Source organism: Myxocyprinus asiaticus, chromosome 15 (genome assembly GCF_019703515.2).
Source record: "Myxocyprinus asiaticus isolate MX2 ecotype Aquarium Trade chromosome 15, UBuf_Myxa_2, whole genome shotgun sequence".
Classification (NCBI taxonomy): domain Eukaryota; kingdom Metazoa; phylum Chordata; class Actinopteri; order Cypriniformes; family Catostomidae; genus Myxocyprinus; species Myxocyprinus asiaticus.
This window is the reverse complement of record NC_059358.1, coordinates 42,488,005-42,512,113: the sequence shown is the minus strand read 5'-3', so window position 1 is coordinate 42,512,113 and position 24,109 is coordinate 42,488,005. Positions and strand designations below refer to the sequence as shown.

General features: G+C 38.2%; 1 protein-coding gene across 4 annotated transcripts; it reads right to left on the bottom strand.

The window, feature by feature from the left end:
• Positions 1–6,636: 6,636 nt before the first annotated feature.
• On the bottom strand, positions 6,637–17,897 carry preb (prolactin regulatory element binding). 4 transcript variants are annotated; one of them, XM_051718058.1, is made up of 12 exons: positions 17,753–17,897; positions 16,981–17,144; positions 15,766–15,833; positions 13,504–13,665; positions 13,047–13,242; positions 11,931–12,166; positions 8,918–8,998; positions 8,043–8,170; positions 7,770–7,943; positions 7,582–7,654; positions 7,330–7,489; positions 6,637–7,186 (listed from the first exon to the last, which is right to left on the bottom strand). In XM_051718058.1, exons 4-12 carry the CDS (start codon positions 13,636–13,638, stop codon positions 7,092–7,094), a joined length of 1,278 nt encoding a protein of 425 aa, XP_051574018.1. In that variant the 5' UTR covers positions 13,639–13,665; positions 15,766–15,833; positions 16,981–17,144; positions 17,753–17,897; the 3' UTR covers positions 6,637–7,091. The 4 variants fall into 4 exon arrangements, with proteins under 4 accessions (XP_051574018.1, XP_051574014.1, XP_051574016.1 ...); XM_051718054.1 differs by lacking the exon at positions 15,766–15,833; XM_051718056.1 differs by lacking the exons at positions 15,766–15,833; positions 16,981–17,144 and adding an exon at positions 13,876–13,992 and having other exon boundaries at positions 17,753–17,841.
• Positions 17,898–24,109: the final 6,212 nt, after the last annotated feature.

The window sequence follows — 24,109 nt, the reverse complement described above, 5'->3', positions numbered from 1 at the left end:
GACCAATGGCCTCTTTCACATAGACAAATTGGGACATGAAAATCTAAGTTATATACTGTACATATATGTCATTATAAATACAGATCATTCTCAAGAAAGATCTGTTATTATGCCATTTGTGCCTGAACAGTTTATTTCGTTTAATTTGAAATTAAATAACAGCATAACAGGGTTGAGCAAAAAGCTAGAGCTTTCATGTGGCATAAAATGACAAATGACAATAAGCAAAAGGATAAAAATAGTAAATGAATCAACCACTCCCTAGAGACCCAGTCTTTGGGATTTCCCTGCCCTACTAACACTGATGTTTTATATAAACCGAAAGGCTGAGACAGAGAAAAAGGAATGCTATTTGTTCCTCTGCGTGTCAGAGACACTGGTCTGTCTGGGGTGTTCATTTCCTGTTGGGCTCCAGTGTAGGTGAGGTGGGTGTTGTGTTTCCTGCCCACTGTTGCAGTCGGGTGGGGGCGTGTTTAAAGAGCGTCTCGATCTGCGAATGTGGCCAGAGGCATGACATTTTGAAAGGCCTTGACAAACACAAGCCGCCATCCTTTTACGACATCATTCTGTCTGTTTGACTGATGCGTCAGTGCTTTTGCACACACTGGCTTCTGGTTTTTGAGTACTAACCAGCAGTTTTCCGCAGGATTGGACAACAGTATGTGGTCATGTCATAATGAAAGCCTACATCACTGAGGTGACTTTAGACCCATAGCACGTGAGAAGAAGTGTCCCTGCGTTATTCTGAGGTGCGGGTGTGTGGGAAGGTTGTGCGATGCTTGGTGAATATACAAAGGTTATGTCAACAATACAGCAGGGCCTCTCACGGCCTCTTGGTCCACAGTGCCATCTTTTGGCCTGATGTGGATGTACAAGTGTGAATATTGAAAATCGAATGAAAATTTGAATCTAGAATTAAGCAGAAAATGGAAGGATTTTGAATTTTTGAAATGAAATGCAGCAAATACAAATTCAAAAAAGCTGTTCACTTAAAGGCCATTAAACTACATATATAAACTCAGACAAAGTGCTTAATTGGTTGAAAAAATTGAAGACTAACTTGCCATGAGATATTTAGGGCATTACTGTAAAACATCAGTAGTATTCAAAGGGTTTGTGGCTGTAAATGTCATGGTGTCCTAGTTTAAATGGTGGTGTATTCAGCCCAAGGTTTGGAGAGGGTTGTGGATTAACTCTGCTCCATATACCCCAGCTTTCTTTGGAAGACAGCTACTAAACTGGCTATTGAAATCTTCTCCCTTTATTTTTTCAATGTTGGCATCAAACGGGGAATGTGGACAGCTGTTTGTTTCTTGTCAAATACCTAAAGGACAGAGAATGACAAACAATATCAATTATCATGTGCCACAGTTTCCGCAACACAATGACTCTTTGAACCCCCATGAGGGATACCACAGCGACCGCTGAGCGATGCATCAGGCGCACACCATGGGCCTATTTTCCCATGCCCTAGGGTATATGTTTCCATGGGCTTTTTCCGCAAAGGGATTTGAGATGTATAAAGTGATGCAGGTAGGGGGAGGACCCAGTAAAATTCTTAATACAGTCTGTTCCAGTAGGCATTTCCATACCATGTGTGCATGGTCAAGCCACTGTCATTATTGTTTGACCATTGTTCCACCATGGAAAAAATACATAGAGTGGTAAGGCATATTAACCAGGTTCCCCTTTAAATTCCGTAAGAGGGTGGGCCCTCAGTATGCACCAGAACCTAAACTGAATGGAAATATTTTTCCGGAGTATTAAGGGTGCAGTGTGTACATGTGTCTGAATAAGAAAAACCCATTTTGAACATGTGTTGTGTGATATGACATCTTGTATGACTTTTTACTGTCAGTGGCGCTTCTAGTGTCTCTGTTTGGGTTTTATTTAATCTGGGGAGATTTATATTACTCAGAAATGTTTCAATTTCTTTACAGTGATCTACTTTGTCACTAGTGAATAATTCTTTGTATTGCAGTCAAAGTGTAGACATCTTAACCACTGTTTTAAGAATAGTGTCTTTTGTTGTATGATGTTTTCTAAGTTAGATTTAGTTTCTTGTAGTTCTTTAAGTGTATTTTCATTTGAATTGTTTGTATGTTATTTTGTAGTTGTTGTTTTTTTTGTTTTTTTTCCAAGTAATTTTGTAGCTGTAGTTCTTTCTTATGTATGTGTGTGGAATATGAAATTCTTTTCCCTCTTAGTACAGCTTTGGCTGTTTCCCAAAGTGTAGAAGCAGACATACCATCATCTATCATGTATCATTTATTTCCATGAAAGTTGCCCACTCCCTGTTAAAATATTAATCAAAGTCATTATCTTTCAGCAGTGATGTATTGAACTGCCATCTATGAGCAGGTTTGATGGTATTGTTGTTATTAAGGGTAAAGGTAATTGGTGCATAATCTGAGATAATAATTGGATGAATTTCAGTATTGGACATATCTTTGATATGAGAGTTACTAGCTAAGAAGAAATCAATTTACAAATAAGACTGGTGGACAGGCGAGAAGAACGTGTATTCTCTTGATGTTGGATTGTTAAGTCTCCAGCTATTGCCAAGTCCAAGTTCTGACATATATTGCTTGATTATTTTGACAGAGTGCCATTTTATCTGATGAGATGAAGTGGTAGATTTATCCAATGACGGATTTGTAACTATATTAAAGTCTCCTCCGGTAATGATGGGGGAAGTTGAAAAGTTATATAGACTCTGGTGTTTTAATCCATATCTTCCGAAGTGATATGATTGGTGTGGGTGAGAAACAGATTAATATTTATCTCCTTTTTTGCTAGAAATTCTTCTCCCTGCTCAGTAGGGGGCAGTATGCATGGAGAATGCCAATCACCAAAAACACAAGAAGAAGAATGTGAAAGTGACTATTAAAGTGGAGATTGACTGAACAGGGAGGATAATTTAAAGTAAAAAAAAAAAGGACTTAAATATTGATCTGTTTCTCACCCACACCTATCAAATCGCTTCTGGAGACATTTATTTAACCACTGGAGTCTTCTGGAGTACTTTAATGCTGACTTATGTGGTTTTTGGAGCTTGAACATTTTGGCACCCATTCACTTGTGTTGTATGAACCTACAGAGCTGAAATATTCTTCTAAAAATCTTCATTTGTGTTCTGCAGAAGAAAGAAAGTTATACACATCTGGGATGGCATTAGGGTGAGTAAATGATGAGAGCATTTTCATTTTTGGGTGAACAAATCCTTTAAATAAAAATTGCTTAATGTTTTTTTTTTTTTTTTTAGTAATTATACAGGTTAACATTCATATAAACAAAGAGCTAAGTATAAAGGAAACTTACAGTACTAAAAAAAAAAACATTAAGTGGTTTTCTTTTCAGAATACTGTAGTCAATACATAGTAGAAAGTCACTTCAAGGTAGTTTGACCTGATTGTTTTTGTCCCTCTTGTATGCAATCACTTGATTGTGTTTACATTATGACCACGTCTAAATGCCATTTTGACCATGAAGCGCATTTAACCGCTCATGTGCGCAAACACATGACCGGATTTACCGTGATGCGGAAACTCTCTTCTGATCACTTCTCAGGTCTTCTGGTCTAGCACCGGTGTTTTGATCATTTGAGTCCACCTGGTAAAATGAGTCCCCATATGACATCACAGCGATTCCATTGGCTCAAAGAGCTAGTAATGGGTACTCTATTCAGTGCCTGATTAAAAATCTTACAAACTCACTTTATGGTATATGCTGTCACGGTCCTGTCACCTGGTCAGCTTGGGTTTCTGCCTGATGGGATCGTGGCATTATCATCTCCTGTCTGACTTGTGTTTCGAGTGCGTATTTTGTGTACCCTCTTTGTGTGAGCACATGGGTCCAGTTGTTAGTGACCGCCGTGTGCTAGTTAACACTGAGTGCTCTCCGGTGATGTCATGGTCCTGTCACCTTGTCAGTTTGGTTTTGTCTGACGAGGACCGTGGCATCATCGTTCCATGTTTGTTTTGGTCAAGGCATGTTTACGTTTTGCCCTCATGTTTTTCAGGTGCTGCTGGCACACGGAATCAGCATTTCCATGGGAACCCTGATTGTTTCCATGGGAACACTGATCATGACAACTTTCAGCTGCCTACCCCTTGTTTGTTTCTTGCTAATTAAAATACCCTTGTGTGTCACGTCCGAGGCTTGATCGTTCAGTGTGGTTTAACGTTTATGTAGTTCAATGTTGAATGTAGTTTAGCTTATGCTAATGTGTGTGCTGTCAAGCAACTAACCTTGCCCTCTGTGTCTAGTTGGTGCTGTCTCGTGTATCTGTTGGTTGCCTGTCTATGCCCGTGTGTCCAGAGTGTGGTTACCTTCCAGCTTGCTGTATGCCTGTCCTTGCCGCCCACGAATTGCCAGTGGAGCATTCCTCGTAGCTGCAGCCGGTGCTGGGATCGCCAGTTTTTGTCAGCACAAGTTTAAGTTGACGTTTATTGTTGTAAATAAATCCTTTGAACTGTTCCTCTGCTATTGGGTCTCTGACTCACACTTTCTGACAGAACGATCCAGCCCACTATGGACCCAGAGGAGGAATCTACTCTACGCTCCGCCCTCTCTCAATAGGGAGCTCTGCTGGGGCGTCAAAAGTATCAAATCTCTGTATCTATCTAGGTATTGGAGATGATGGCATTGCAGCTCGCCGAACTCACCGCGGTGGTCCATCAACTCTGCCCATCTCCCGATGCCGGTTCCTCTCAAGTAACACCCCCATCAGCTTCCAAGGTTCCCCACGCCCATTGGCGCCCAGAGGCTCGCATCTTTCCTCCAGCTCCCTACTCAGGTGAGGCGGGATTCTGTAGCGCCTTTCTGTCACAGTGTGCTCTGTTCTTCACTTCACAGCCCTCTGCTTTCCCGTCGGAGAGAATGAAGGTGGCTTAAGTCATCCTGAGCCTCACCGGAAGGGCCGCTGATTGGGGAACCGCCATGTGGGATAATGAACACCCGTGTTGCACCTCATTCTTGGCATTCGCCACGTAGCTCTGCCGGGTGTTTGATCCGGTTGTGCTGCAGTGTGATGAACCTATCACTGCCCGGGGGAGGCGGAGGAGGAGCCTATATTGCCTGTGAAAATACATATATTTTTTACATATAAATTATGTAAAATTACCCCCCCCCCCCCATGTAAGTGATGGTTGTAATGGTTGTAAGACGCTAAAATACGGGACAAACGGCATCCAAACGGTATGGATTTCATACGGAATGCAATTTTGTACCCTTAAATACGGGATGATTCCCTATTATACGGGACCCTAGCCAAACCTGTGGTAATTTTAAATTAGATTAAATTAGGCTACATGTTCCTGGATTAACATCCTTTTTATTTTTACTATAAATCTCCACATTCACTTCTACATTCTTTTTTTTTCGCTTTTGGCGATTCACATTCTTCGTACAGAACACCACCTACTTGGGAAGAGAGGAGAAATTATAGTAAAAGAGGACTTATATATTGATCTGTTTCTCACCCACACCTATCATAAGACCTCGGAAGACATGGATCTAACCACTGGAATCATATGGATTACTTTTATGCTGTCTTTATGTGCTTTTTGGAGCTTCAAAGTTCTGGTCACCATTCACTTGCACTTCAGAGCTGAAATATTCTTCTTAAAATCTTCATTTGTGTTCTGCATACATGGATCTGGGATGGCATGAGGATGAGTAAATTATGACAGAATATACCTTTTTGGGTGAACCTTTAAGGATGGTGTTAGGGACTTGTAAACCAATCTTATCAACTTATCATTTTCCTCTAATTTTGGTTTCATTCGTGGTTATATAAGGGTTTATAAAAGGTTGTTTTAGCCCCTAACACAAGTCCTAAGACTAACTCTAAATTCTGATTGGTTTATAGGAATGTTGATCCAAAAGCATGTTCTGGTTGGCAAAATCTAACCCACTAACCCTTTTGCTACCCTTAACCCACCCCTGAAATCAGACGGAAATTGTAGGTTTTATTAAGTGTTATTCAAGCCCCTAAACCTAAATCTCAAAATAAACCAAAGCCTAAAATCTGGTTGATACTAGGAATCCAGGAAAATATTTAAATTGGCTGGATCATGTTAGACAATTTGCCTAACTATTTTTGCAGTCCTGTTGATCTTACCTGTTTAGTTGCTAGTTGCTAAACATTCAGCTGATAAAAGCTTTTCAGGAATATGGTAAGGAGAGCCATATCAGACAAAACAAGGAAAAAAAACAGGAGTGACTGCATTTGGAATTCTGTCCTGTGGACTGCAGGTCTAAATAATGGCGTCCCCTAGTGGAGCAAATAAAAACTTGAATCTGATTAAATCTCTTCAACATTAAATCTAAATTCACCCCATTTAATTCATATTTCGGGTCTTATTGTCCACAATTAATTAGTGCATGCTATTAAAAAAAAATGTAAGAACTTGCTCTCCCATCACAAATCTGTTTTGTCTCCATACTAGTGTGCAACGTCTACTTTTCACAATCCAGTCAATTACTGAGGGGTAAAATCAAATCCTGCCCTTCACATTGACTATAATGTGGAGAGTGATACCAGATAAAAATGACTGATTTTGTGGTCCGTGAGGTAAGTACAACATACAATGTCATTGCTGGGATGTGGTAGATCATAACACAAATCGTGGACATGTTTTCAGGTGTATATTTATGTTTGTACATTGTTTTAAATATTTAAAATAACCCACTGTTGAACCTGAATATATATTTTTTTCACCATGACATTTAAAAGGCATTTCTTGTCACATGCTAGTGGAGCAGTCGACATCCTCGAAAACATTTTGAGTCATGCATTCATGTTTTCATCCAGCTGTCCAATGATCATGAAGCATCAGCTCTTCAGGATTTCATGATTTTTGCTCCATCTTCAGGTCATGCCCAAACTCATCATCCAATCAGATTCATAAGAATTCAAATTCACACTCCAGGGATAATACTTCAGTTAAAACTTGGTGCTAAATACAGTCATTCCAATTTTCATTAGTTTTTCCAACTGATTAGACAAATTTCAAAGTTTGTTTTGAAGTCATTTTAGTATGTAAATGTTAAGCTCAGGTGATGGTTCCTTCTGTTTCTTCTCAATTTTAAATGAATCCAGGGAATAGAGACTGCAGCAGCAGAATCACTGCCACCACCATCAGGCCACAGAAGAACAGCACCAGCCATAACGGGAACGATCCTGAGGGTGAAATATCAGAGCAATATTACATTCACAGGCCTGATTTAACAGTATACAAAGCACTTTTGGGGCTTTTTGCTTTATTGGATATAGACAGTTGAGAGTGACAGGACTATTCCTGTAGATCAGATACTCGTACTCACTTCGGTTGGGCACGGCATGTATCTGACAGCGACTGTCAACAGCAACACTTAACATAACAACTTCATTAACCCCCTTTATGGCTTTACTTTTAGGAGCATCAGGCAGAAATGTTAGATCTGTGACAACAATGCCGTGAGACTCCTGGATGTAGTACAGTTTCTGGAGGGTTGAGCAGAACAGATGGCAAAGTCAGTACTGAAATACTGTGTGGAATGGATCAGTGTCATGGCACACGATTATGTTGTTAGTACCTGTAAGGAAAACGCTATGTAAATAGCCACAGATCCAGTCACAGTTCCCAGGCCAAGAAATGTTCCAGAGTCACTGAGGAGTCAACGCATATCCATAAATACAACATAATTCACCATAAGCATGGCTGCAGCTAAATACAGTTTGCCAAGGATCACTGAATTTAAGATATCAAGATGTTTTTCTTTACCTCACAGTCAGACAGGATATGACTTCATTTCCACATGGCTTAGTGAGTAGCGGTAGGAACGATCGTCCGTCCCATTTGGTAATGTAGCATTGTGGTGGTTTGCGGTCTCGTTTGTGGGGGATCTGCACTGTATAGAGTCTTAAAGCGTCTTTTTGGTCCTCTACCTTTGCAAACCTGGTTTGAGCAAGTGAGCATGGAGATAATGACAAAACATCAGAGCATTTGTCAGTATGTTGTTTCTTACTAGCCATCTAAAAAGTGTGGACAACTTGCCTGCATGACTTGTAGCGGTACGTCTTCTCCGTGACCTGAGGCATGTTTTCATGCCAACACAAACCCATGGCCAGCTGATCGCCACTCCACACGCTACACTCAAAATCGCGTCCTACTGTTACAATGTGCTACATTAGATAAGAAGAAATAAGACTAATGTTAGAATAAACAGAATTGATAGTGATTACAATGGATAACATTAGCGTATGTGAACAGAAATTATTCAAAGTTCAGTCGTGAATCTCAACATGGTGTAAACTGATGGGACCTTTGACTTGTAATCTGTTAGCCAATCAACTTGCATACTCTCTCATTGTCCAATCTTTAAATTTCTCAGTTGTTTGTGGGTTTCACTGTAGCGCGCTAGGAGTTTTCTCTTTGAAACCCTCCTCCTCCTCAGCAGCAGTTGTCTATATACTGTATATATATGTTAGAAGTGATGCAGGCTTATTCACTTATGTTTATTCACTGGTACAACAGAAAGAGCTTTTGCCGTTGTTCATTGTGTAGGCAGCATTCTACATTTATTCAGAGAGTTGTCATGACTGAACTGTTCCTAACGTTTCACTTTGGTCTTTTCCTCTCATAAAACTACTTTATGACCTAAGAAGACATTAAATATAATGCACAAGTAATATGGACTGCTTTTATGATGCTTTTTTGGAGCTTGAAAGCCCCAGTCCCCATTCACATTCATTTTACAGTAAAGAGCAGCTTGGACATTATGCAAAATATCTCCTTTTGTGTTCCACATAAGGAAGAAAATGGGAGAACTAACCTTTTAACCATGGTAAAATCAATGTAACACAATCCCTTGAGTGACTTATTGCTTTAATAACTACTGTATAACAAACTTCACAGAACATATGAGCTACCTTTTTATCAGGACTGATGTCTATATCCTCCAGTTCATCTTTGTGTGCTTTGAAGTTCAACTTCTCTTTCAAGGAGGGGAACTGCAGAGAGAGGAAACCAGTTGAGACCACAAAGACAGTGCTGAATAAAAGGCTTTGTTCCAAAACATAGTGAGCTTTCTTGTTGCCTACATAGGCACCATCTGGAACCTCATATGTTACAGATTTGGAATGCTCTACATGGGCATCAACTCTGTTTCATATAAATAGTGCTCCCCACATGAAGCGCATGAGAAACTCAACTCATAATTGATTTCAATAGTTTGGTGTTAACATGTTGCTAATCTAACGCACTGATTTCAATAGAGTTTGGTGTTAGCATGTTGCTAATCTAAGTACTTGATTTCATTAGAGTTTGATGTTAGCATGTTGTTAATCTAAGGCATTGATTTCAACAGAGTTTGGTGTTAGCATGTTGCTAATCTAAGGCACTGATTTTAATAGAGTTTGGTGTTAGCATGTTGCTAATCTAAGTACTTGATTTCAATAGAGTTTGGTGTTAGCATGTTGCTAATCTAAGGCATTGATTTCAATAGAGTTTGGTGTTAGCATGTTGCTAATCTATGGCATTGATTTTAATAGAGTTTGGTGTTAGCATGTTGCTAATCTAAGGCATTGATTTTAATAGAGTTTGGTGTTAGCATGTTGCTAATCTAACACAAAGATTTTAGGCCTGTTGCACTTACATTTTCAGTTATGAAGTGCTTTGAGAAGTTGGTAAAGGCAAAGATAATGGAAAGGACCCAGGCTCTCTTCGATCTTCTTCAATTTGCATATAGGGCAAAGACAGGTGATGAGGATGCAACAGCAACCCTTCTCCACACAGTGCTTCAGCATTTGGAATGCCCAAAAAGTTTTGCAAAATTGTTTTTCATTGATTTTTCATCTGCTTTCAATACCATCCAGCCCCACATTTTAGTTAGGAAACTTAATTTATGATTTTAGTTTGGATCTTAGTATTGTAAGTTGGATTTTAGATTTCCTTGTACAAAGGACACAGAGAGTCAAAGTAAATGACTGTTTTTGAATGGTTGGTGTCATCCACAGGGTCACCACAAGGTTGTGTCCAAATGACTGTCGCAGCCTATACAAAAATAGGCACATCCTTAAATTTGTAGATGACTCTGTAAGAATGAGTTTACTGAGGAGGACACTTCATGGCCCTGTGGCTGATGACTTTGCCAGATGGTGTGAGGATGCATTCTTAAAACTAAATGTTCTTAAAACCAACGAGATTAATATTGATTTTAGTCACAGGAGGCATTTGTCTCAGCTACAGCAAACCACTATTTGGGGAAAGAGGGTTGAGAGTGTTGAACAGTATAAGTAACTGGGTACCATTTAAGTTGTCTTTTTCTCCAAAACACAGAAGCTCTGTGCAAGAGGGGACAGCAAAGATTGCATTGCTTAAGGAAATGCAGGTTTTTTAATGTGGACAAATCACTGATGTGCATGTTTTATAAATCTTATATTGAATCCAGTTTATTCTTTTCTCTGCTGTGTTGGTTTCTTGCCATACATGTTAAAGACAAGAACTCCCCTGAAAGGACTGTAAATCAGTGCAGTAAAATAACCGGGAAGAAGCAGACAAGCCTGGCTCAGTTATACCAAAGCCAGGTGTAGTGTAAAGCCCAGTGCATGGTGTCGGACGATACCCGCCCAATGCACCATGAGTTTCAAACCCCCCCATCTGGCATCCGTTTTAGAATACCCCTCAATAGATCGAATCAGTTCAGACATTCTTTTATCCCCTCAGTCAATTTTAACTATTTTTTTATCAATACATTTTAGTACTGGTTTCTCTCGCTTAATTCACTATTTTTGTGATGGATTTTGATGAGTTTGTCGCAATGCATTCTGGGATTGCCTTCCCTGCTAAGGTTATTATGATGTGAAGACACTTTAGAAAATAAAATAGTACATTTTATTTAGATTGAACTATTTTTATCAATAACTTTTAGTATTGAAATACATTTTAATACACCCCTTTTCTCCCCAATTTGGAATACCCAATTCCCAATGCGCTCTAGGTCCTCGTGGTGGTGTAGTGACTCGCCTCAATCCGGGTGGTGGTGGACGAATCTCAGTTGCCTCCGTGTCCGAGACCGTCAATCCGTGCATTTTATCTCGTGGCTTGTTGAGCATGTTACCGCAGAGACCTAGTGCGTGTGGAGGCTTCAAGCTATTCTCCGCAGCATCCACGCACAACTCACCATGCACCCCACCGAGACCGAGAACCACATTATAGCGACCACGAGGAGGTTAACCCAATGTGACTCTACCCACCCTAGAAACCAGGCCAATTGGTTGCTTAGGAAGCCTGACTGGAGTCACTCAGCACGCCATGGATTCAAACTTGCGACTCCAGGTGTGGTAGCCACCCAGCTACCCAGACCCAGCTTGCTGAGCTACCCAAGCCCCCAAAAATCCACACTTCTAACGCTTCATTTGCCATTTTGGCGACAGATTTTTTTCATCAAGCTCAAGGATTGCTTTCTCTGCAAAAGTGAATAACGATGCGAAGGTACCTTAGAAGTATAGGTACATTATATGGCCAAAAGTATGCAGACACCTGACCATCACACCTATATAAGCTTATTGGACATCCCATTCAAATCCATGGGCATTATATGGAGTTAACAGTGCCACATTTAAAGTTACTGTGCTCTTCAGTAAGGCCCATTGTCCTGCCAATGTTTGTCTATGGAGATTTCATGGCTGTGTGCTGGATTTTTTGCATCTGTTAGCAATGGGTGTAGCTGGAACACCTAAACTCAATAATTAATAAGGGTCATCTACATACTTTTGGCCATATAGTGTATCTTAGAAGGCAGCATAATTAAGCTGTATGCCTCTTAGAACAGCTTTCATGTCAGGAGTGCACCTATGATGCCTTAAAATGCTGCCTATATAGGAAGTTCACTAGGTTTTGGAACAGAGCAAAAGTGTGCCCAGACGCATGGAGCAAACTCACCTCCCACACTCTGATGTAGCCGTCTGCCCCTCCGCTCAGCAGAAGTGTGAGGTCAGAGCTGAAGCACACACACTTCACACATGGGTCCTGAGTGCTGAGATCTGCCTGCACCACACCCACGTCCTCCACTGAGATCTGAGGAGGAGACTCCTTCATTTCAGCTACATCTCCTCCTCCTCCATCACCATTCTGCCCTTTCCCTCCTCTCCTCCTCACTGTACCCTTATCTCCAACACCTGTCAATCAGTGTCACATCACATACTTTCCTAATATTTGATATTACATGCAATCATGTAATATGATATACAACCATAAACATGTAAAGACAACAACAGATTCATCAATGTGTTGGTTTTTAAAGGGATAGTTCACCCAACAATGAAAACTCTTTATATCACTTATATGAATCATGAAAAACATCTGTTTTCCATATGACCAAAGTGGATGGTGATTTATAATGCTGAACTCCAAAATGAAAAAAAAAAAACAAACAAACAAAAAAAAAACAACGAAAGTATCATAAAAGTAGTCCATATGACACGGGCACTATATTCCAAGTGTTTTGTTCAGACCAAAATTTAAGTCATTATTCACCAATAAGGTTCCCCTCCACCATAGCTCTCAACTCTCATTTGCAGTCACGCCTCTAAACGTGTTGTAGGTCACATGACATGCATGAACCAACATGTTTGGCACTGGTGATGTAAAACCTTGCACATTGCATCCAAAAGTAACATTTTTTAACTGAAAACAAGTGTGAATGAGATTTGAGAGCTCCGATGGAGGGCAAGATTTTCTGTAAATAAACACTTAATTTTTTATTTGCTTCTCAAACAAAGCTATCGGATGACTTCAGAAGACTTAGAATATAGTGCACGAGTCATATTTACTGCTTTTATGGTGCATTTTTATCTTTATTGGAGCTTGGTCATATAAAACACCATCCACTTTCACTGTATGGAAAAAAGCAGCTGAGACATTTCACCTAACATCTCTATTTGTGTTCATGGAAGAAAGACAAGAATACAACAACATAAGGGTGAGTAACTGATGATAAAGTTTCATTTTTGAGGGAACTGTTACTTTAGGTTGTTGAATATGGTAGCCTCCACTGACCATCTTTATTTGCAGGTTTCTTCATCTGCTTGGGTGCACGCTGACTGAACTTCATCAAGCTGCAGTTGCCATCTTGCCCCACAGCAATCACATCACCACCCAGAGACATGTTCATGGTGGCTCGTGTGTCCGTGTCATGAGTGTGCAGCAAGGTGGCGCTGTGCTTTCCACCGACCAGCTCTAAACTCAGGAAATGCTGCAATCAAAAAGCGACACTTCTGTGACCAACAACTAAATGGCTTATAGTTCATCCAGTGGCCCCAAACAGTATTTGGACATTTAACCCACTTATAAAAAAGTTTGAATGTCTCATTAAATCTTTTTTTTTTTTAAACTAAAACTTGTTTATTTCACTGTTTAAATTAGATTTTGAGTGCCAGATTTTCAATGTGGTTACCACTGAAGAGCATTTGTGATCCTGGAGCGGATATTAGTTAAAGAAAGTTGATGCTCGTACCACTCCATTCTTGATCCCGGTCTTAGACGCTCCGCCTCCTCCTGCAGTGATGATGAGACCGGTCTTGGGGTCGATTTTAACAGTATACAGAGGAAATGGTGCTCTGTACAGCTCAGGCGCTCTTCGTTTACCCATGCTTCTCTGAGATCTCTAGACTCTGATCTGAAAGTAAATTACTGTTGTTACACACAACTCCACAAAACCAATACACAACCAAATCAAGTTTTGGCACAAAGATGATGGTGTGATGAGGTTTTGCAGTACTGCAGACAGGTTATTTATACCATGCAGAGCATTTTCATGTGCCCATCATATGTCTAAAGATAAAAAAAGTAACACAACATTTTAAAGATGGAAATCATATTAGCTAACCTTCTCTAATCACAATATGGCAATGAAGTGAACACATGGATGAATTTTAAATGCTGTTACTGCTTTGGTTTGAGCGAATGTTGCATTTTTTGCCATGTTGATGGGTGCTATGCACCTCTAGAAAAGAAAAAAAAACACTGGTATTTATTAAGAAATATTCCAGGTGTGTCTGTGTATTTTCCCCTTTCTATAATCATAATGTTTCAGACAAACAAGTAAACATGTTTCCTTGGGAATATTGTTTTAATTGGTAATCAATTTCTAGGGGTTCTCTATGTTTTCAAGATCACTTTCCATTTTATAAAAAATGTGCTTCATGTTGTAACATTTAAATTCAATGGTTTCATTCAATTAAAAAAATGTTAGGCTATTTAATAACACTGAATCAATCTGACTACATTAGACTAAACCAACAAAAGTAGTTTTTAAGAACTAGATCAGGTAGAAATCGCTCTGTAAGGTAACAACTGTACAGTTTCACTTTTTAAAGGAACAGTTCACCCAAAAATGAAAATTCTCTCATTTACACATCCTCATGCCATCCCAGATGTGTATGACTTTCTTTCTTCTGCAGAACACAAATTACAGGTTTTTAGAAGAATATTTCAGCTCTGTAGGTCCATACAATGCAAGTGAGTACCAGAACGCAGAAGGTCCAAAAGCACATAAAAGGTAGCATAAAAGTAATCCATACGACAACAGGGCTTCAGACTAAAAAAAAAAAATGAATAAGGAGCCATTGGCTCCTAAACGGAAACATTTAGGAGCCAAATGGCTGTTTTAGTTGCCACATCACAGAATTGCTCATTTAGATTGTTGTTAAAAAAACAAGATAGAAAGCCAAAGGAAAGACTGTAATAGAGTGCACAAATTTGCATTCCCCTTTTGTCTCATAAGTTTTCACACCCCTTTAAGAATTTATATAAATATAAGATAATATATATATTAATACTGCCCTTCAGAATCTATATAAGAGGTATTTACATAAAGTATAGTATGCATATAGTAGGGTGTTGCCTTCTTGAGCATCAGTGAATGTTTGCACATTGTGTAATAGTTGTGTAAGAGTCCATTAATGGTCCAAAGTATCAAAAGCTGGATCTCACATCACAAATATATATATATATATACACACACACACACACACACACACACACACACACACACTACCAGTCAAAATGTTTTGAAACACTTATTCTTTATTATTATTATTTTTCACATTTTAGAATAATAGTAAAGTCATCAAAACTATGGAATAACATAAATGGAACTATGGGAATTATGTTGTGACTAAACAAAATCAAAAATAAATCAAAACTGTGTTATATTTTAGCATTTTCAAAGTAGTCACCCTTTGCCTAGAATTTGCAGACATGTACTCTTGACATTTTCTCAACCAACTTCTTGAGGTATTTTTAAACAGTATTGAAGGAGTTCCCATCTATGTTGGGCACTTATTGGCTGCTTTTCTTTATTATTTGGTCCAAGTCATCAATTTCAAAAACTTTTTTTTTTTTTTAATAAATTTTAGTTTTATAATGAAATAAATTAATATGGTGGCACAATTATATTTTTGTCTACAAAACTAATTTCAAACATTTAAGCATACGCCTTCAGATCAAAAGATTTTTAAGATCATGAGAAACATTTCAGTCAAGTGTATATATATATACACACTATATGGCCAAAAGTTTGTGGACACCCCCTTCTAATGAATGAATTTGGTTACTCCATTAAATCCAGTAAAGAAAAACCTTAATGTTTCTTTATTTAATGGCTTGGGCTTTCTGTGCTTCCAAATTTGTGGCAACTGTTTGTGGATAGCCCTTTTCTGTTCCAGCATGACAATACCCCTGTGAACAAAGTGAGGTCCATAAAGAAATGGTTTACTGTGTCTGGCGTGGAAGAAATTGACTGGCCTGCACAAAGCCCAGACCTGAACCCCACTGGAACAGCAACTGTAAGTTATAAGAACAAAGCAAATCTATCATTTCCCTACAGTTTGTGAGCTGCTGAGCATGACTTTTATCAAAAGACAACAATAAAAGTCTTATAATAATTATATTGAGTTTGAATAACATCCATATGTTTTCATGTATAAAAAAGTGTGTCTATTATCTATTCACTTCAGTAAAATACAAGTGTTCTAAGAACACAGCATTTTTTCCCTACAGTTTGTCGACTGCACACCAACACAGAGGTAAAAAACAGGAACTGATATTAAAAATAGCTTTACATATTTAACACAGATGTAGTAATCTGCTTAAACTGGCAAAAACAACCAATCAAACTATTACCTCATAAACATAATATAAAAAGCATAACTTAATAAAGACTCATGTGCTGATATAAACTCCACTTACAATGTGTGCTTAAAAGAAGGTTTGTCTTTTGTTTTTTTTCTGCAGTGCATTTCACGTAATGCTGCCAATCAAGAGCGATATGCCGATAAATAACTCTCATTTGTGTGTTCCTCATCTCTAGATTATTAATTTAGATCAATGTCGATAAAAACATGGATAAATGAGCATTGTTGAAAGCTACTTTGTAGAAATGAACGGAGCCATATTGATTAGACTGTCTGACTGATGGTCTATTACATAAGGGCTGTTTCGGCTCATGAAACTCACCTGCGATTGGCTGGATGGTTGCTCAATCAGCCCAAAGTAACAAAATGCAGATAATACTGTATTCAAATCCACCATTTGGACTCGGTATGGGTTTAGCTTGGAAAAGTGCGGGGGACAAAAATCACCTTTTTAAAGAGTGCTACCCTGCTACGCCCTTGGCGCTGTGTTTGTTTGTCTGTGTTGCATGCAGCCAACAAGCCCATATCATCAACAGAAAGGGTGAAAAGTTGCGCGAGACACACTGGCACTCTAAAGATGTATTCAATAACTCACAAGATGATATCTGACAATGAACGCACACATCCCGACTGTCGCCAATGGAGACTAGGTTTTAAATTATTGTCGCAATCATTTATTTTTGGTCGCCTTTGCAACCATTTTTGTCACAGTCTGGAGCCCTGTCAAAGGTGGAGAATGGTTGTAAAAAAAAAAAAATAAATAAATAAAATTAAACATTGATTGATTTCTCACTCACATTTATATCACTTCTGAAGACATGGATTTAACCACTGGAGTCGTATGGATTACTTTCATGCTGCTTTTATGTGCTTATGAACCTTCTGTGTTCTAGTCACCATTCACTTTCATTGTATGGACCTGCAGAGCTGAAATATTCTTCTAAAAATCTTCATTTGTGTTCTGCAGAAGAAAGAAAGTCATACACATCTGGAATGGCATGAGGGTGAGTAAATGATGACAACATTTTCATTTTTGGTTGAACTATCCCTTTAACACCATAGGTCTTGTTTATTTCCATCCTTTTAGGCATCCTGTTCATTTTTTTGCCATTATGTTAATAATCAAGCTCTGAAAGTTCCTTAAATACAATACTAGCAGATTGACTTTAACAGGGAAGTTACAGGGTTGAAAAGCTACTGCTTCACAGCAACGACGCAGACCATAGAAACTTCAGAAAACCCACCAGGATTCATGCAGCACTGTTAAACACAAATATGAAGTCTCTGGCTCTCCACACACTACTGTACCATCTGCTCTTTAAGCTCTTTAGCTCAATCTGCCGGTCACAACCCATGTCAACAACATACTTTATATATTACACCCGTTTGAACATAACAGAGGGGACCGACTCTCTTTTAGACGGTATAAGCATAATTACACTAATTTATTCAGCTCTATATCTATATCTGTACTGTTGTATGTCTCCATTGATCGCTGTGCAGCTTGCACTCCTCTAACAGTAGCTGTAAGTTGTTTTAAAGCGTGAGTGCTGGTGTAAGTCACTGCACCTGTGTGTCTGTCGCGCTCCAGTCTCTTTCTACAGTATTCCACTGGACATGCCACTGGATGAACTCACTGCATTTGTCTGTCAAACAGCCACCAGCTACTTCCTCTGTTGCCCTAGCTACACGTCAGCACAGCGTCATGTCCTGCGCGCCGGCGTCACGCATCCGCTCCATGCGTCATACGGGCTACCGTAGTTAGCGTAGTAATGACGCAAGCAAAGGGTAAACTGCTGCATCAAATGAACACATAAACAAATAAATAAAATAATTATACAATAAAAAATACATTTAAACTATTGAATCATATAAATAATTAACATTTAATTTTAATTAAATGTAAATAAATAAAATAATAATTTTTATATTATATATATCCATAGTTGGGAGGGTTACTTTTTAAATGTATTCGGAATCAGAATCAGAATCAGAATGAGCTTTATTGCCAAGTATGCTTACACATACAAGGAATTTGTCTTGAGCTTCCAGTACACAACAATACAAAAACAGCAACAAGACTTTTAAAAAATAATTAAAATTGAATAAAAAATAGATAAATATTGAAAAGAAAAAAGTACACATCGGTTATGTACAGTGCAGGGGAATATAATGGCAGAAGAGGTAGGATTTGTTGGATAATATAAAAAGACTAAGCTGTGTATTGCAAATTAATTATTGCTCAAAGGGGCAGTTTTAACTGTTCATGAGATGGATAGCCTGGGGAAAAAAACTGTTCCTGTGCCTGACGGTTCTGGTGCTCAGAACTCTGAAGTGTCGGCCAGAAGGCAACAGTTCAAAAAGGTAATGGGCAGGGTGAGTGGGGTCCAGAGTGATTTTTCCATCCTTTTTCCTCACTCTGGAAGTGTATAGTTCTTGAAGGGGGGGCAGGGGGCAACCAATAATCCTCTCAGAAGTCCGCACTGTCCTTTGTAGTCTTCTGATGTCTGATTTTGTAGCTGAACCAAACCAGACAGTGTAGATTCCACTAAAGATTACAGAATACTCCAGAACCTTCACCTTTTTCTGCTGTAACCACTGGAGGGTCAACTTGGCCTTGTGCTTAGGGTCATTGTCGTGCTGGAAAGTCCAAGAGCGTCCCATGCGCAGCTTTCATGCAGAAGAATGCAAATTGTCTGCCAGTATTTTCTGATTACATGCTGCATTCATCTTGCCATCAATTTTCACAAGATTCCCGTGCCTTTAGAGCTCACACACCCCCAATACATCAGTGAGCCACCACCATGCTTCACAGTGGGGATGGTATTCTTTTCACTATAGGCCTTGTTGACCCCTCTCCAAACATAGCGCTTATGGTTGTGACCATAAAGCTCTATTTTGATCTCGTCACTCCAAATTACAGTGTGCCAGAAGCTGTGAGGCGTGTCAAGGTGTTGTCGGGCATATTGTAACCGGGCTTTTTTGTGGCATTGGCGCAGTAAAGGCTTCTTTCTGGCAATTCGACCATGCAGCTCATTTTTGTTCAAGTATCATCGTATTGTGCTCCTTGAAACAACCACACTGTCTTTTTTCCAGAGCAGCCTGTATTTCTCCTGAGGTTACCTGTGGGTTTTTCTTTGTATCCCGAACAATTCTTCTGGCAGTTATGTCTGAAATCTTTCTTGGTCTGCCTGACCTTGGCTTGGTATCAAGAGATCCCTGAATTTTCCACTTCTTAATAAGTGATTGAACAGTACTGACTGGCATTTTCAAGGCTTTGGATATCTTTTTATATCCTCTTTTTCCATCTTTATAAAGTTCCATTACCTTGTTACGCAGGTCTTTTGACAGTTCTTTTCTGCTCCCCATGGCTCAGTATCTAGCCTGCTCAGTGCATCCACGTGAGAGCTAACAAACTCATTGACTATTTATACACGGACACTAATTGCAATTTTAAAAGCCACAGGTGTGGGAAATTAACCTTTAATTGCCATTTAAACCTGTGTGTGTCACCTTGTGTGTCTGTAACAAGGCCAAACATTCAAGGGTATGTAAACTTTTGATCAGGGCCATTTGGGTGATTTCTGTTATCATTATGATTTAAAAAGGAGCCAAACAACTATGTGATAATAAATGGCTTCATATGATCACTATCCTTAAATAAAATACTTTTTTTTTTTGCATGATCAGTCATATTTTCAAAATCAATGCCAAAATTTCACAATTTCTGCCAGGGTATGCAAACTTCTGAGCACAACTGTATGTATAAATGTTTTCCATCTGAAAGGACTAAATATTAAATGAAACAAATGACAATAAAATGCAAGATAATCTCTTCAGTAATCAAAATACTTTTTGAATGTAACTATATTCTAATTACCAATTATTTAAATTGTAACTGTAGTGGAATACAGTTACTTATATTTTGTATTTTAAATATGTATTCTCGTTACATGTATTTCGTTACTCCCCAACACTGTATATATATATATTATATGCAAATCTTTGACTATAGGTGGAAACCCAAGGTTTTCGAAGCTCTATTAGGGAGTTAAAAAATTGCAGCTGGAAAGCAAGCTAGGAAAACACCTCTATAGGTGACAAGACACATGATATTTATACAATGTAAGCTTATTATTGTACAAAAATGTGGATTTATGCAAGTGGTTCATAACAAATATTTAAACCATGTTTGTCATCACTTTGTTTATTTTCTAACTGTTCTGTACCACTTTTAGATTTAGAATTAGGCCTACCGTTTAGATGTAAATTTGACATTTTGATTTAATTTTTTTAAAGTGCAGCAGCTTCAAAATGTACTTTTGAGGTGTCCGTGTGTAACTTATGTTGTAGAACAAAATGTTTCTTCCAGTAATGTTAACCACAGAAATTATTTTCCTCATAAATCAAATATCCCTACTCTAAAAGCCCATTGGACATTCCTGAGGGAACATGGTGTTAATGTGGATAGCACAAATTGTTTTGTTATTTTGAATTTGATGAGAATTGTTTTAGTTCTTTTGTAGACTTTGGTATATAGACAATAAGTTTATGATCTCTTCTGAAACAGGAGAAACATTATTTACTGGAATTACTGGAATTTGGGTGAACTATTCCTTTAAATGGAAAAATGTAAATTCTCACCTGCATGTGAGGGTTGCAAACCCATATGAGTTCCTGTCTTCCATGGAACACAAAAGAAAAAATTTCAATGCAATTACAATGAGAACTCAAGTTTTCAAGCTTCAAAAAGGCACTGTAAAAGTGTCATAAGAGTTCAGTATGACTCCTGCACTACTGTATATCCTAAGTGTTATGAAACCATACAAGCTTTGTGTGAAAAAAAGATTGAATAATGAGTCATTATTGGCTGATAATCTTCCCATCTAGTGAGCTCTTAACTAAAGAATTGCTGCGACCGGAGTCAGTTGAACCCGAGAACCGGATCAATCAGATTTCTGAATGAATCATCTGGACTTGTTCTGTGAACTGGATCGACTGATTCCTTGAAAAGATCAGGCTCAAAAGAATGATTTGTTCACAGAGTAGACATCACTACGTATCTAATTAAAATTATTAAGTAGAAACATCAATACTTAAATAGCAAAGCTGAGTTAAATCTACTTGCATCTAGTTACATTACCTAGTTAAGTTCATTCTATATGAACACCAAAGTGAACATAATTCCACAAGTTTTGGAGACACCATTACTCAATTCAGTTGAGGAAAGTCAACTTATTAAGGTATTTAGTGTAGCTTTAAATATGAAATAAAACAGATGAATATAGATTACTGATAGAAGTTTCCTTCTAATGGCTTTTGACAAGAGTTTTAACATAGATTAGGGCAATACCTCTATTGGATGTAGAGCAGGAGTGAAAATGACTAAACAAGGCGCTAAAAGGTCACTTCACTCTCTTTTCCCAGATTTCCACAAGTATAATGAAATATACCTTAATTGTTCCCTCATGAACATCTGAGACAGAGTGATTTTAATAATTACCATGATCTCTGTCTTCCCTAGGGTTTTATTTCTGTACTTAGCAACAAGAGTTTGGGAATATATATTAATTAGCGCAAACAGTGTTCATGTGCACAGCACAATTCCTATAGCAGCTTTTGGGGTGTGAAATGACTCATGCTCTCTCTTTACAGGAAAAGTTTAGTCAATGATAATAGAGCCTTGGCAAGGATGTGATGTCACATTCATGGTTGAGTAGAGTGCACTGATGTGATGTGTTTGCGATGTTGATGGCTTTCATATGCTTTATGAAGGTCAGATGTCTGACTATTGATGACTTGTTCAATACAGGGTTTCAGTGGAATAATCAGTATGACCCTGACGTGCTGTCTGTGGCTATCGGCATCAGACAGTGTCAGTTTTAACAGTACACTGTAAAAAAAAATTAAATTAATCAAAACAGGCCATGAACAATGGCTAATAAATGTATAGACAGTGCACAGTGGTTATACACAGCACAAAAAAACAAAACAAAAATCACTAACCAAACAGTACTGTAAAACACCCTAATGTACAAAACTGATAACAAAAATAGGATGAAGCAACTGTTTAAATGAAATAAAATCAAATATAATCTGCTGGGAATGCCCTTTAACTATTTTCTCTGTAAGGTGAAGGGATAGTTCACCCAAAAACTAAAATTCTCTCTTCATTTTCTCACCCTCATGCCACCCCAGATGTGTGTGACTTTCTTTCTTCTGCAGAACACAAATGAATATTTTTAGAAGAATATTTCAGCTGTGTAGGTCCATACAACACAAGTGAATGGGTGCCAAAATTTTGAAGCTCCAAAAATCACATAAGTCAGCTTTAAAGTAATCCAGACGACTCCAGTGGTTAAATCAATATCTTCAGAAGTGATTTGATAAGTGTGGGTGAGAAACAGATCAATATTTAAGTCCTTTTTAATATACATTCACCTCCTTGCACTCAATCTCCACTTTAACTTTCACATTCTTCTTCTTGTGTTTTTGGTGGTTCACATTCTTCATTTATATCACCCTCTACTGGGCAGGAAGAAGAAATTCTGGCAAAAAATAACTTAAATATTGATCTATTTCTCACCCATACCAATCATATCACTTCTGAAGACATGGATTAAACCACTGGAGTCATATGGACTACTTTTATGATACCTTTAAATGCTTTTTGGAGCTTCAAAGTTCTGGTCACCATTCACTTGCATTGTATGGACCTACAGAGTTGGCATATTCTTCTAAAAAAATCATAATTTGCATTCTGCAGAAGTAAAAAAGTTATACACATCTGGGATGACTTGAGGGTGAGTAAATGATGAAAGAATTTTCATTTTGGGGTGAACTAACCCTTTATCTCGAAAACACGCAAGTGCAATAGTTGGAACAGCCTGAAAATTTGTTGTTTTTTTTGTTTTTTTTTGCACTGGCACAGCCACGGGTGGGCCTGGATGGGCCGGAGCCACCCATCTGGGCACACCCAATCATTGTCTTATGCCCCTGCCCTGCCTACTGGCCTCAAACCACGAATCGCTAACATCAGAGGCAGTCAGATGGGATAATTTCAGCACCAAAGCTTTCAAAACAACTGCAGCTTAATAAAACAAAACCAGATTGCTCTCATTATAACAAAGTTATACATAGTTATTTATGTAGTTAACAACTGGTTATCAACTGATATGGCAATGAGACTTGCATTCATTTGATAGGCATACCATATCGTGCAGCAGCTCCAACTACTTTATTTTTGTTGTCTAATAAAATATTTGTAACAAATGTCATATATGTGAATTAATTGCTATGAATTTGATTAATTATATATTTAAATAATTTCTGTTCTGTTCATAAAAACCAGGCTGAGTTGACATAAGATGCTAAATTAAATTTAAAGATGATGAAATTTGAATCATAAAAAGCTAAACCCCAGCCTCTTTAATTTCCCAGCTCATCTAAAATAAAATGATGTTATTTCCACATATAATAATAGTGATTATTGCTACGTATTTAATATGTTATAACTTTGGGAAACAGTCGCAGGCATAGATAGCTCTGAACATTTTGTTCTCTACCTCCAAACCTTACTCGTTTATGCTTTTTCTCTCTTCCCACTCTATCGAAGTGGCATAATCTCTCCTACACTTTAATGAAAGTAGAGTTGCGACACAGTGGCATGATGAGGGAAGAACTGTATTGACTGTAAACCATAGTGGAAACATAAAGACAATAGCTATTTCTGTCATATTCATCCATCCAAAGACACGCCAGCTAATTGTGCTGGGAAAAAAATTACCAAAAATGATCCATTCTATGGTAAAAAGCCCACTCTGATTTTAAATTTTCACAAATTTCCCAGGTGAATTCCCTGAATCCTCATATAATAATCAATATCTGTTCTCAGCAAAGCCTCCATAGGTTGCGTAAAATTGAAAA